This window comes from Hippocampus comes, unplaced genomic scaffold (assembly GCF_001891065.2).
Source record: "Hippocampus comes isolate QL1 unplaced genomic scaffold, H_comes_QL1_v1.1 scaffold21, whole genome shotgun sequence".
In the NCBI taxonomy this organism is placed as follows: domain Eukaryota; kingdom Metazoa; phylum Chordata; class Actinopteri; order Syngnathiformes; family Syngnathidae; genus Hippocampus; species Hippocampus comes.
The window spans coordinates 1,134,197-1,148,714 of NW_017805745.1; the positions used below are offsets into that span (position 1 = coordinate 1,134,197).

A 14,518-nucleotide genomic window follows, 5' to 3' on the forward strand; every position below is an offset into this window, starting at 1 on the left:
CTGCATTGTTAGCATTTTAAAGTTGTAATACCGAGACGAACGTCCACTCACACTGTTAAAAAAGAAAAAGAGAAATAAAGAAAGGAAGGAAGAAAGACAGAAAGAAAGATATTTGAGGGAGACTGAGAGGCCAGTCACAGAAAACAGCGGAGATAGGTTTTACTCTTTACTTTTTAATCGAATATTTATTGAACTTAAAACCACAAGTGGCCCGAATACTGGAGGCCCTAATTCCAGTACTGTCTTCATTACTCCATGTCTCAACTTTAAGTCCTTTTAATACAATTGCTCGCCTTACTCGCAAATAGAAACACGAGAAAAATAGATGAAAGAAAAACGTCCATTCACCCCTGATTCAGACAAAAACCACATGGCCTACCAACATTTCAAAAACTAATGCAGGGGGTCGGATCCGTCTGCTCAAGACAAAGCTCGTCTGGTCACAAACTAAAGTTGTACAAATGAACCAGTAAAAGATTTCTCTGCTGTGTGTGTTCTTGTATGCTTTTTTAAATATCTCTCGACAGAGAATCTTTTCCCACATACCGAACAGGGAAAAGCCTTCCCTCCTGTGTGCGTCGTAACGTGTCTGTTCAAACACCCCCTTGTAGAAACTCTTTTACCACAAACCAAGCAGGCAAACGCTTTCTCCCCAGTGTGAGTTCTGGCGTGTGCTCTTAAATTTTCTGTTCTAGAGAATCTTTTACCGCAAGCCGAGCAGACAAAAGGTTTCTCCTCCGTGTGGGTCATTGTGTGGGATTTTAGGTGAGCCTTGACATGGAACCTTTTACCACAAACGGAACAGGCAAAACGTTTTTCCCCAGTGTGTGTTCTTGTGTGTCTTTTGAAATTTTCCTGTGTCGAGAATTTCTGATCACAAACTGAGCAGGCAAAAGGTTTCTCCCCAGTGTGCGTCCTCGTGTGTCTTTTTAAATTTCCCTGTGTAGAGAATCTTTGATCACACACCAAGCAGGCGAAAGGTTTCTCCCCAGTGTGAATTCTTGTGTGCTTGATTAAACTTGTCTTTGCAGTGAATCGTTGACTACAAACTGAGCAGGAAAAAGGTTTCTGCCCAGTGTGCGATCTTGTGTGTCTCGTCAAATTTCCCCGTGTAGGGAATCTTTTTCCACAAATCGAGCAGGGAAAAGGTTGTTCCCCTGTGTGTATCTTTGTGTGCGTTTTTGATTCTGTCTTCGTCGGGAATTTTTTACCACAGACAGAGCAGGCAAAAGGTTTTTCTCCAGTGTGCAATGCTGTGTGCCTCCCCAGTTGTTCCTTGAAAGCAAATGTTTTACCACAGAGTGAGCAGGAAAAAGGTTTTTCCCCAGTGTGCAACCTCATGTGTCCTTTCAAGCCCCACTTTGAACCCAAACTTTTGCCACACTGAGAACATTGCCAATGCTTTTTGTCAGTGGGACATGCCATTTCACTTTTCGAGTGTTCTTCATCATCATCATCATCATCAGTGTAAGAAGAGTGCGACGTTATGTCGTCACTGTCCGATAGTGGCGCTAAGAGACCGTCTGCTTGGGATTCCCCGCAGTGGTCACCATCACCTTCTGCTGTCATGCTGCAGTTTTGAGACTTGTGCCCTCTGGTCTCATCATTTTGTCCTTTAACTTCATTTTCATTCTTCAGAGGGAAACCAGTCGATGGCAACTTGGTGATATCGGTCAGCGCCACTTCCTTTTTCATGTGGAGAATCTCTTGCATGTCCTCCTCCTCGTCTCTCAAGTGGGGGGATGTGTCCTCCTCCTCTTTAATCTGAGATGACTGCAACTGCTTTAGCTCAGGAGGAAGATGCTTTTCACTCACCTCTGCCGGACAGAGGAAGACATTCCATTTGGTTACACAAAACTTTCAAATTGCATGTTGATAAGCCACAAAGCTTCTTTCACTGTCTCGCAACAGAAATACGACCCAAAACCCTGCTAAAAACACCCAAGAGTACTCAGTTACAGTACCACCATTTTCGTCCAGTCATGTTTCATTTTTTTTTTTTTTTTTAAGCATTCGGTTTAACTGCAATTCAAAAGCAATGTCAGATTTATAGACTCGGTGTAGCCATTTGAGGCTGCTTGCAAACACAATCCAAACTGAGACTTGAATGGGGCAGTAACCACTAACCTTGGACTTCATCATCTTCACTCTTCATCATCTTCATAACAACACCAATTAATGGAAACTTTAAGACCTGAGGCACCCGGCAGGTGTGTAGGGGCGGAGGAGCTCAGAGAGGTAAGGTGGGGCCAGGACATTTCAAGACTGGACTTTAAAGGACTCTAAAATGTTGAGGGAGCCAGTGAAGGACTTTCCGCACTTGGTCGAATTCACAAGATTTTTTTTTTCAATTAAAATATACATATTTTTAGGGGCATGTTAAATATCGCAATAGAATCAGTTAGCGCTTGCTTTCCCAATGTTGTGCAGCCCCAGTGAAGATGAGGGGCGCAGAGAACGGATGGTCTGAGAACTGTCTTGAATGGGATGAAGCAGAAACCACTGACCTTGGTCTTCATCATCTTCCCTCTTCACAATGACAACCGTCAATGGAAACTTTGTGATATCAGCCTCCTCCTCTTCCTCTTTGATGTGAAAGGTCTCAGACCTCTCTTCCTCTTTGACGTGGGGCTCTGCCTTCTGCAGCTCACCAACAAGGTCTTGTTCACTGACATCTGCAGGACACAAGAAGACAAAACATGCAGTCTGGTCAAGTGCATTCTAGTTTCGTGGTGGGACTTTGATGTCATGTATTCTTGTTCATACACGCTTTTGGTTTTAAAAAGTGACAGTGCTAAAAACGTTTTAATATTGTCTTATCCAGGCTAGCAGTGTGGCAATCACTATTTAGTCAGGCGTTTGCCTGTTTGTTTGAATTTGCTTCACAATAATGAAGATTCCATGATGAAATTTACACAGGAAAGCTGCTACAAAAAGGAATAAGTAACGAAATACAGCAGACTAAAACGTAAACAGACCTGTTCTGTATAGCTCATCTTGAAGCTTTTTCCATACAAGTTCACGTTGTCGCCCAGACTCCTCTTTTGTTCCAGAAAAATCCTCGTTGTACTCTTCTTTCATATTTTTTTGCACAGAATAATCGCAGCACTTGATCTCTGCCTAGCGATGTGCCGAAACACGCCTTTCTTAGCAGCTACGAAGCTAAATTCAGCCAAACCAGCCTGGGAAGCTTCAACGTCCATCAAAACGAGTTTATCCGCACACGAAGATGAAATAAATTGTATTTTACTCGAGGGAAGTATCGAAGGGCGTACTGCATTGAAGAGGCTGCAGCGCGTTCAGTTATAGTTTGCCATGAATGATTTTATGAATCACAAGCGGTTACCTCAACTACACACGGAAGTTAAAAAAAATACACACGGAAGTGACTCTACAGAGGCCGTAGTACGGCATTATCACTTGGACAAAATAAGGTCTAACGCCATGAAGCGCGAAGAAGAAGAAACCACATTAGCCAGAGCCCTGACCTGAACTCCAGCATGTTTCACAATTGGTAGAAGTTCATCTTGGTCTCATCGGTTCAAAGCCCAAAACATGTATGACCTAATGTTTAAGCGATCAATCGATACGGCAATATGTTCAAATATTTTGTTGACTTGAAAAGTTGGGGTGTTTAAAAAAGGTGTTTTGTCCTGGGTTGTTTAACATTTCTACAGGAGATCTAATTACTATGAAATAAAGCTGGGGATAGTGACAAGGGGGGGGGGCAGAGGGAGAAAGGGAGCGACAGCATGCCTATGTTATATTCTACACTTACCTCAGAACCACTGAGCTTTAGAGCATTTGAGTCGTCAATTGTTGAAAAGAGAAAAAAATACACTCAACTCAACACCACTTTCAAACAGCCATCGCTGCACACAAAGTGCTGTACATGGAGCAACTAACAGATACAACAGTAAAGCAACAAATCAATAACAAAGACGGTAGAGAGCACCAAACATACACACATTTAACAAACACCGCCATATGTTAAACGACCTGTACTTCTGGTATTTTCGGGTCGGCCCGTTTGGGTTACATCAGAAAAAGAAGTACAGAGCGTATTGTAGAATTCAATGCAATTCGTAACGTTTTCCTGGTTCCAAGTGTTCCCTTTGAAATCTTTTCATTTCAGTCATGTTTTGTGGACAGTGGCAATTTAAAACTGGTTTGTCCAAACGGCTTTGCCGTACAAATACCTCTGCAGCTCTCCTCATAATTTATGGAACTAAACGCGCCTCACAAAATAATTATTTCTCCAATTAGTACTGCACATACCGAAACCTCGATGCAGTACGCACATTGGTACTTCACTTAAGTAATACATCGTAAAAAAATCATACCTGGATAAACTTGCCTCGAGTGGCCTCAATCCACATTGAACCTTCTCCATTGAGTTTAGCTGATTTTAGCATAGCTTGCTAGCCGCAAACCGACGCTTTCGCTCACGAAACATCGCGAAGCAGAAATCAAGTGTGAATGTAAATAGTAACTGACTGCGAAAATGTGTAAAGTGGAAATGCTCAGAGCGTTGCTGAATGCCCGACTCAGTGCGGCGGTGGAAGAAATATTTGCTGTGTTTGAAAGGACGATAGCAGAGTACGAGGCGGAACTTTGTCGAACCAAAGAGGAGAACGAGCGACAACGGCGACTACTAGACGCTGTTTTTATGCCTCACGCTGATCCGCACAGACCAGGTTTGTCCACTTCCGACTCTCAAATGTATGGCAACTACTTTCTATTCGTAACAATATGCCACTGTTTATTTCTTTTCTCAATGAAACCGTTGAAGCCCAACATCCGGGCACTGTGGTACGTCACACAAATCCCCAGATCTACGTACGAGTTTTCTCTTTGTAGTGTGTAATCTTTGTTTATAATTGAATTGACACAGTTCATTAAAAAAGTTAAACCTGAACAAAATATAGTTCAGGTTTAGGTTGTAGAAGACGGTTCACCTCCCATCTGAGCAAGATAGCTTGTCAGACAAGAGCGTTCTCGCTCTCTTTCACCTGAAAACTTTACCTTACGCGATCTGCCCCTGGTTTCCGAGCATGGGATTGGATCAGGACAATCTTGACTGAGCAAAGCTGCATGTTAACACGCCATGTGTTTTTGCCCTCTTGTTTCCTGTAGGTGCCAGTGAAGAAAATGTTCATCCTGAACTGCAAGTGCCAGAGTCTCCTCATGATAAACAGGAAAATATGCCAGCACTTCTTGTTAAAGAAGAAGAGAATCCGGAGATGCTCCACGTGAAAGAGGAAGAGGAGGAGGCCGATATCTTCAAGTTCCCATTTCCTGGCATCCCTTTGAAGAATGAAAATGAAGGCGCAGGTCGGCGTGAGGAGGCCAGACAGGCTGAGCCTCCGACCAGCAGCTCAAGTCAACGCGTGGCAGTCGAAGGTGCTGGAAACCGCCGTGGAGGATCACAGGCAGAGAGCCTGTTAGCTCCACTATCAGAAAGCGACGAAATAACGTCACAGTCTTCTGGCACTGATGCTGACGATGAGCACTCCAAAGGTGATCGGACAGGTCACACTGACAACAAGCGTGTGAAATGTTCTCAATGCGACAATACTTTTTTCAACAAGTCCTCACTGAAAAGACACATTACCACACACACCGGAGAAAAACCTTTTGCGTGTTCCGTTTGTGGGAAAAGGTTCCGGATAAAGGGAGATTTAAGAATACACACAAGAATACACACTGGAGAGAGACCTTTTGCCTGTTCCATTTGTGGCAAAGGCTTCACTCAGAAAGGACATTTAAGATCGCACATTAGAACACACACCGGAGAGAAACCTTTTGCCTGTTCATTCTGCAACTTAAGTTTCAGTCAACGTTCGTCATTAGTCCCACACATGAGAACGCACACTGGGGAAAAACCTTACTCCTGCTCAGTGTGTGGTAAAAGTTTCTCTCTCCATGTCAATTTGGTCAGACACAGAAGAACACATGCTGGTGAGAAAGCATTTCGTTGCAACATGTGTGAAGAACATTTCTCGAGCGAGTCGGAGAGGAACAAACACGTGTGCGCTGATGAGAAGTGATGAATTCATCACAAAATATCGAATTTTCATCTTTGTTTTAATTGAGTGCCATCAGTAATGGTATTGTTTGAACAATATTGACAAGATTATGGTCCGGTTAACAGAAGAGAAATGAGACAAAAGAACCCTCCTTCAATGGTTTGTCACCCAAAAATATTACCTATACTCATTTTCATCGCGCAAGGTCAATTCAACTTGGACTCTTCTGGATGTTTGGTGTTGCACACGACACGGAGAATCAGCCCATGCCTTCAACCATACAAGGCGAGATGGAGCCGTGAAAGGTGTGCACAAGTGCTCCACCTCTTGAGCCCGGCAAAGAAAGGACACAGTCTACCATCTGTCCATCTGTCCAGCAGCCAGTTGTATTTTTAGATGTTTGTTTGTTTTTTTTTTTGCCCGCATTGGGACTCACAGGCATGCTGATGCGGCTCTGAAGTCCACGTCCTCTCAGAGGAGCGACTGCCCTCAACTACATTGTGACTCACCTTTCACGCCCACAGATTTTGACGCCATCCTTTTTCATTTGTTTGTTTATTTTTTGGTTTGTTTTTACAGTGCTGTGTATTGTCCAGGCAAGTCTGAATTGAGAGTGTCTTTCCTTCAGATCAGTAGTGGTTTGTGCCAAAACATGCGGGACAGCCCTGACCTATATTGGACGGAAATGCAGTGTACTTGTGACAAAGAAGCGCAGGCAAAAGAGACTGGACGTGCCTCAAAGTCATGTTCTCTGTGGTTTCGCTGAAGATGTTGGTGTATACGGTGTTTCAGTCTTATCTTTTTTTAATGTGATACTGCTCTGTGTGTATTAAATTCATTTGTGAAGGTTGGTAATTACCATAACGTCAATATTATATTTTCTGTTGCCATTGTATGTTAACATTAGACAGGCGGACGTTGTGAGACTAGTTTGGTTGAGCATTTTGGTGCTTAAATATACAATGTTAACTCTCATGTGTCAGTTTCACAATAAACTTCAACTGGGAGTGACGACTCAATTACTTGATGCAAGTGTGCTGTGCCTCTTATGCAGGGATGTGCATGTACATAGACACTACCACATGTGTTTCCGTACATTGTATGCCATTTGTGTTCAAATGTTTTCAATGGGTTTAAGAAGTAGAACATAATGGTGCAGTATGTATAAATATAAGGTACATGACAGTAATCCAGACGAGATGGGAGGACGGCATGAATTACGGTTTCAAAGGAGAGGCTTTACTTTAGCCAGCTTCCTAAAATGAAAGGCGCTGGATTTAACAATGGTTTAAGATTGGGAGCCAGGGGGCCCAAGTCGACACCACTGGGACCAAACACCATCACTTCTGTCTTCTTTTCATTGAAATTCAAGAGATTTGGTGCCATCCAGGTCTTGATTTCCTCCAGCCAGGATGAAAGTGGCCTGAATGAGAAAGCGTCGATCAGTGGAAGGAAATACCATGTTTCCCTTCGGATGGAACCCAAAGGGAGTGGTTTAAAATGAAACAAACAACGAGTGTTGAATCTCAGTTGAAAAGAAACACAAATCATAGACGCTTGATGAACTTGTATTTTATTCAGAATCGCATAACCCAGTGAACCGTTGGAGTAATTTCCACACCTTTCAACAAATCTAACTGCCAACAAGTGCCACAAGATGGCAGCAAAGTAATACTGTTGCTTGAATGAAGTCCCTCCTTTTGGTAGGCGAATACATGGCCCGAAGGAACGTTTTCGTTGCTTTGGCCTAAGCCCAAAACAGCAAATGGGTGAATTCAAAATAATAACAGAGGATAGGCTGCATTTTTTAAATATATGAACAGACGAACGCTGAACGGAGAGCGAGCCGGGGGCAGGGGGCTCACCACATACTTTTCCATTTCACCATAAAAACTCACATGAATAGATGAACGCTGAACGGAGAGCGAGCCGGGGGGCGGAGGGGGGGGGGTCACCACATACTTTTCCATTTCACCATAAAAACTCAAAACTTTCTGAGCTCGCTCCTTTTAGTCTTTCTTCAGTTTTACTGAAAGTGCTGCAGCTTTACTGATTGCTGCTTGTCCGACCGGCACACTTATGTTTGTTCATCTGGTACTTATAAGAGAACTGTTCATCACACACACTGCAGCGGAATGGCTTCTCCCCAGTGTGCGTTCTTCTGTGTGTTGTCAAATTGCGACTTTGGGCGAATCTTTTGCCACAAACTGAACAGGAATAGGGCTTCTCCCCAGTGTGCGTTCTCGTGTGCAGCACCAATCCTGAACGTTCACTGAAATGTAAGTTGCAGACCGAACAAGCAAAAGGTTTCTCTCCTGTGTGCGTTCTTGTGTGTATGTTCAAATGTGCCTTACGAGCAAATCTTTTACTGCATAGTGAGCATGCAAAAGGTTTCTCGCCAGTGTGCGTTCGCATGTGAACGCTCAAGGGTCCCTTGCGTGCAAATCTTTTTGCACAAACGAGACAGGCAAAAGGTTTCTCTCCGGTGTGCGTTCTTGCGTGTGTAATTAAATTGCAACGCCTTCGGAAACTTAAGCGGCAGACTGAGCAGGCAAAAGGCTTACCCTCTGCCTTCTGAGCAAATCTTTTACCATCGTCTGAAGAATTTAATTGATTATCTCCATCGTGCGTTCTCGTGTGTCTTTTTAGTGACGATTTCTTGGAAAAGGTTTTGTCGCACTGAGAACATGTCACCCATTGTATGTCAGCGTGACATGTCACATCGGTGTCAGAAGAGTGTGACGTTGTGTCGTCACTATCTGATAGTGGAGCGAAGAGGCTGTCTCCTGGAGATACCCCACATTGGTCTTCATCGCGCTCTTTTCCGTCCTCATCTTCAATCTTCACAATGACGCAAGTGGATGGCAACTCGGTGATATCAGACTCCTCCTTTTCCACTTTGACCTGGGGAGGCTGCGGCTCCCGCAGCTCCACCCTGGAGCGCCACTCCTGTTGCTCTAAACGAAGCTCTCCTTCATTGACGTCTGCGGGTCACGAGAAGACAAACGCACATGGCAAGACAATTTAGAGAGGCCAGTGAGCACGCCGTTGTAGTCTAAACTGCCGGAGAGGTGATTTTGTCAAGTCAAGCTTTCGATGTCCGCGAATCACACTCGAAGTTCCGTTTAAAGCTATTTCAGCAATTCGGTCGATCAAAGTGCAACGCAAGCAATTTTCAGGATGATAAACAGTGTAAGCGTCATTCATCGTGTCGTGACATCAAACTGGATTATCAGGCGTCCACAATAATCACGAGGGCACACCATCGGAGCTCCAAAGTACAGAGTGGAACCATGTTTTATTTAAATACTTAATGTAAATAACTCTATTAAACGTACGTCAGCGATTCTTATCACAACCAGACGACGTTCCAGATAAAATGAAGAAAAAAAGACAATTGTTGAAAATGCAAAGTAAGCGGTGAACAAACCCGCGGTGTGCAACAAGTCTGGAGGCTCGCTGAACCCGGCGTCCCTTTGACGCTGTGGCTCGATCTCCTCTTCTGGTCGACAAGGTTCCTCCTCGTACTCTTCTTTCACGCGTTTTGCACACATTGTCACACGACAAGCACAACACTTGACACTCCCACTTGAACTCTGCTCCGCGATGCGTTGATTGCAAACGCGTGTCTTTGTTAGCGGCTATCAAGCTAGGCCGTAAACTAAGCAAACTCGGGAATTTCCAACCGCCCCCCAAACGAGTTTTCTCGGACATGAAGATCTGATAACTGATCCTTAGTCCGGAGAGGTCGTGATGGGACGTACCGTGTCAAGGCTTTGCTACGTTCAGTACTTATTTAGGAAGATTTATTCCGTCAAGCTCGTTTGGTTAGGTTACTCAAACCGAAGCAAAGCTGAGGCGGAAGTAGTACGGCAGATCCATTTGATCAAACTGCATTCTACCACCAATATTGGCAAAAGCGGCGAGATAAAGTAGCTGAGAAATAGTGCATGGTGATGGCCAAAAGCTTTTATTCGCAGGATGAAAACAGTTTCAGTTAAACCGAATTAAGAAAGAAAAAAACTGTTGTGATGACACACCCTCCTCCACTCTCCCCCAAAAAAGACAAGGCAGTTTTAAGTCAACAGCGCATCCTGCAGGTGTGGAGGTGTCATTTCAACTTTGGTCTACTGTGTTCAGAGTTTGTATGTTCTCGACGTTCCTGTGTGGGTTTTCCCCGGAACTCCGGGCTCCTGGAACACTCTGAATTGTCCTTGTGTGTGATGGCGAGTGCAAATGATTGTTTTGTCGACGTGTGTGATGCGATTGGCTGGGAACTAGTTCAGGGCGTACCCCGCCTACTGCCCGAAGACGGCTGGGAGAGGCTCCAACCCGCCCCTGACCCTCGTGAGAATAAGCGGTTCAGATTATGGATGGATGCAGCCTCCAAAATTGTATTACTATTGAAGATTACAGATCAAGCGAGTGAGTGGACACACTAAAAGACGGAAAGTGACATTCATTTACGCCTGTGAGGAATGTTTGTCAGCAGTAAAAAGACACAACAATCTCACAAATGACTTCACAAAAATTAATCTTGCATTTTATTCGGGATAACCTGTCCACTTTGTTTCATCACAGTTTCTCCCAAGCTTCACTGGCCACTGCTCTTCTCACCAGCACACTTGTGTCTCTTAACCTGATCCTTACGAGAGAACGTTCTCTCACACACACTGCAACCGAACGGCTTCTCGCCAGTGTGTATTCTTGTGTGGGATGTCAAGTGCACTCTTTGAGTGAATCTTTTACCACACACCGAGCAGCAAAAGTGCTTCTCTCCAGTGTGCGTTCTCTTGTGCTCAGTCAATCCAGACCGATCGCTGAAACTTAAGTTGCACACTGAGCAGGCGACGGGGTTGCCTCCACTGTGGAGTCTTGCGTGTCTTACTAAACTCGTCTTAGCGGAGAATCTCTTCCCACAAACTAAGCAGGAAAAGGGTTTTTCTCCAGAGTGTGTTCTCATGTGTTTGGCCAATTTTGAGCGCTCACTGAAACTAAAGGTGCAGATGGAGCAGGCAAAAGGTTTTTCACCCGTGTGTATGCTGGTGTGCGTTCTTAAATGCCCCTTGATAGAGAACCTTTTGCCACAAACCAAGCACGCAAAGGGCCTCTCTCCAGTGTGTGTCCTGGTGTGCCTTCTTAAATGACCCTTGATGGAGAAGCTTTTCCCGCACACCGAGCAGGTAAAAGGTTTCTCTCCAGTGTGTATTCTCATATGAGTGGTTAAACCACTCTTTTGAGTTACTCTGAGACCACACACTGAGCAGGAAAAGGGTTTTTCCCCGTTGTGTATTCTTGTGTGCACGTTCAAATTTCCCTTATTCGTAAATCTTTTACCGCAATCGGAACAGGTGAAAGGTTTCTCTCCTTGGTGACTCCTCAGGTGAACCTTCAAATTCCACTTTGAACTAAAGGTTTTCCCACACTGTATGCATTTCACATGCTTCTTGTCCGTGTGACATGTCTTATCACCTTGAGAATCTTCATCATCATCATCATCGTCATCATCATCATCAGTGTCAGGGGAGTGTGATGTCATGTCGTCAATTTCTGATAGTGGAGCTAAGAGGCTGTCTGCTTGTGGACCTTCACAGTTGTCTCCGTCACCTTCTTCGTCATAATCATCATCTTCACTCTTCACAATGACAGTCAATGGAAACTTGGTGATCTCAGCCTCCTCCTCCTCTTCTTTCACATCAAGATGAAGAGCTCCTTCAGTGGCGTCTGCAGGACACAAGAAAACACAAATTAACCTCAAACTTTGCTCTGTCAAGTCTCATGTGATGACCTCAGTGTTGTGTATCATTCATCGATGTTTTCGGCAATGTTTATCAGGAACATTTACAATGATAAGGGTCAAGTAGAGCAGCTCTGTGACTGTAAGCACAAACAAAAAAAATCCTCAGTTGTCCGGATGACAAACACCATCACAAGCAATGGGAAAAATCCAAGGTCATCCACCTGGATTCTCAAGGCTCCACCTAATCACGAGGGCACATCATCATAACTACAGTATTGTACAGATTCAGGATGTTAACATGGTCACAGTAAATGTAAATTGAGTTATAAATTTATGTCAGTGATTCATCGCAAATATACAAGAGAACGCCCCGCCCTCCAACCCACTGACCCCAAAAAGCTGCAAATGTCAATTGAGTTTGGGAACTCCTTTGCATCATGGGATGCATCCTAACTGAGGCTGTGGCAGATGAGGCAGCTGACATATTTTAACTCTGAAAGTTGATGGCACCTGTGACCCAAGCGAGTGTGAAAACATAAATTACCCGTAATTTTCAGAATGATTATCTCATACCCTTCTCTGTACTCAGTATACAGAGATTTGATGAGGACAGTCTAAAGCGCTTCAAGAAAAAAAACAAAAAAACAATAAGATTAACTTGAAAAGTATCCGTAATACTGGCTCTCATTTTACTATTTTCAGATAGTGGAAGTGGCCATTAGTACAGATGTTCACACATATTTTGCTAATGTTTAATCCCAATTTTTGGACATAATGTCATGTGGTGTTAAGCGTTAGACTGTCCCGATTTTGAGATGACCTATATGAGGATAAGCGGCTTGGAAAATGAATGAATGAAAAAAAAACCCGAGTGTATAAACGAATGACAGATTCCGAACACAGCCGCCGTGTTGGGAGTCACCCCCTGTGATATAATTCAATACACAAATGAGGCTTTACTTCGATCGAAGTTATATGAAAATGTTTAAATATATAAAATAGGAACTAAACAAGTGAGACGAGGAAGTGAACAAACCTGCTTTGTGTAATAAAATTTGAGGATTCTTGAAAACAGCGTCCAGTAGATGACGTCGCTCGTTCTTCTCTTTTATCCCAGAAAGTTCCTCTCTGTATTCGTCTTTTGCACTTTTTGCACACATTTTCACACGATATTCACAACACTTTACACTACTTAGCGACGTGTGGAAAACAAACACCTCTTTGTTAGCGGCTAACAAGCTAAGCTAAAAAAAAACCTGAAGAAGCTTTTACACGCAGCGAAACGAATTTACCCAGACACAAACAATCCATCAGTGATCTTTGAGTCTAGTAAAGTGGTGATGGGTCGTAATGTGTCGAGTCGTTCTTCCTGGTTTACAGGAATGATAATTAACAGCGTGTAGTCATCGGGAAGAGGCTGCAAAGGTTTCGGAGGAAAAATCGCGACATCCAGGAAGTGATTTTATTGCGTCTCCAGGTGTGATTGGCTCACATCAAATGACGTCACGGAATCGTCCTCGAACCGCAGACGGAATGTTTCTGAGATGAGATGAGATGAGATATCCTTTATTTGTCCCACACTGGGGAAATTTACAATTTCTGAACAATTTTCAAGATTAACTGGATTAGATATTTTTAATAATCGAGATTCCATTTGGAATTGCGTTACGAATTATATTTTCTCTCAGACTGGTGGACTAAAGTTATTATTCGATGTTAAATTATAACATCGGGAAAAAATTCCCTGTTTGACTGTCAAATTCCATAAATCGGCATTACTTGCTTTGCCAGTACTTTACAAGAACAACTTTTCACCACACCATTATTCTATTTGGAATAACAGGGATATACTTTACAAGAACAAATCCATATTTTTTTCAGGAATGGTTTATCATATTAATTGGTTGAGCCAATTGTTCAATGCTTGCGCAGTGTTACTGATCAGGAATTCCTTGAGCGCTTTCAAATACATGCAACGCCTAAACAGTTTGCTGTGGGTTTTGATGCTATTCCTTCTAGTGTTATCCATAAAATTAAAATTTAATTAATCTGATCATGTTTCTTACAAACCTTTAAATTCACAAATGTAAATCTTCAAAGACAAAACCCATCTTTGTGTGTTGTTGAAAGAGTTGGCTGTATGTTCTCGTTCTATATCTGCCTGTAAAAATAAGAAAGCTGTTAAAAACCTTGAAATTGTGATCCCATTTCAACATTTTCAATGTTCTTAAGTTTTATTTGGGTCCCTTAAAGTAACTGACGTTGTCGTTTGTCTGCTACACAAAGTTCCTCTTCGTACTCTTCTTTCACCCTTTTTGCACTCATTTTTGCGCGAAACTCACACTTGAAGGTCACACTTGATTTCTGCTTAGCGACGTGATGATAAAGAACCAATCTATTGTATTTGTTCGCAGTTTAACAAACTGTGCTCAGCCAAACGCGCCCAAAAAGCCTCAATGTGGACTGAGACGAGTGTATCCGGGCACGAATACTTATTGAATAACGCTTTAGGACAGATGAACGTACTCTGCCGAGGCTTTAGTGCTTTAAGTAGTCATGCGGGAAGACTTATTTCATGAAACGCGCGTGGTTAAAGGAGTACGTAAACGGAAGTAGAGCTGCAGCGGAAACAGTACGGCGAGGCCTTTGGGTCAAACTTTGTGCCACATTCACGAACAGGAATACGAAGCCACAATCCCAACGCAACTACATGTACAAAAAAACACATTGCTTCTGTCTTTACTTTTGC

General features: G+C 43.3%; 3 protein-coding genes across 8 annotated transcripts; 1 reads left to right on the forward strand and 2 right to left on the reverse strand.

Moving 5' to 3' along the window:
* Positions 1 to 260: 260 nt before the first annotated feature.
* Positions 261 to 13,243, reverse strand: LOC109524549 (zinc finger protein OZF-like). 6 transcript variants are annotated; one of them, XM_019884507.1, is made up of 4 exons: positions 12,806 to 13,242; positions 11,725 to 11,753; positions 2,508 to 2,646; positions 261 to 1,817 (listed from the first exon to the last, which is right to left on the reverse strand). In XM_019884507.1, exons 1-4 carry the CDS (start codon positions 12,927 to 12,929, stop codon positions 448 to 450), a joined length of 1,662 nt encoding a protein of 553 aa, XP_019740066.1. In that variant the 5' UTR covers positions 12,930 to 13,242; the 3' UTR covers positions 261 to 447. The 6 variants fall into 6 exon arrangements, with proteins under 6 accessions (XP_019740066.1, XP_019740069.1, XP_019740068.1 ...); XM_019884510.1 differs by lacking the exons at positions 11,725 to 11,753; positions 12,806 to 13,242 and adding an exon at positions 2,979 to 3,359 and having other exon boundaries at positions 2,508 to 2,595; positions 2,629 to 2,660; XM_019884509.1 differs by lacking the exons at positions 11,725 to 11,753; positions 12,806 to 13,242 and adding an exon at positions 2,979 to 3,359 and having other exon boundaries at positions 2,508 to 2,660.
* LOC109524591 (zinc finger protein 771-like) lies at positions 4,171 to 7,036 on the forward strand. Its single transcript, XM_019884571.1, has 2 exons — positions 4,171 to 4,697; positions 5,137 to 7,036. The coding sequence occupies exons 1-2, from the start codon at positions 4,505 to 4,507 to the stop codon at positions 6,048 to 6,050; spliced, it is 1,107 nt and encodes a 368-aa protein (XP_019740130.1). The 5' UTR covers positions 4,171 to 4,504; the 3' UTR covers positions 6,051 to 7,036.
* Positions 7,932 to 10,242, reverse strand: LOC109524596 (zinc finger protein OZF-like). The gene is made up of 2 exons (XM_019884577.1): positions 9,460 to 10,242; positions 7,932 to 9,013 (listed from the first exon to the last, which is right to left on the reverse strand). Exons 1-2 carry the CDS (start codon positions 9,581 to 9,583, stop codon positions 8,076 to 8,078), a joined length of 1,062 nt encoding a protein of 353 aa, XP_019740136.1. The 5' UTR covers positions 9,584 to 10,242; the 3' UTR covers positions 7,932 to 8,075.
* Positions 13,244 to 14,518: the final 1,275 nt, after the last annotated feature.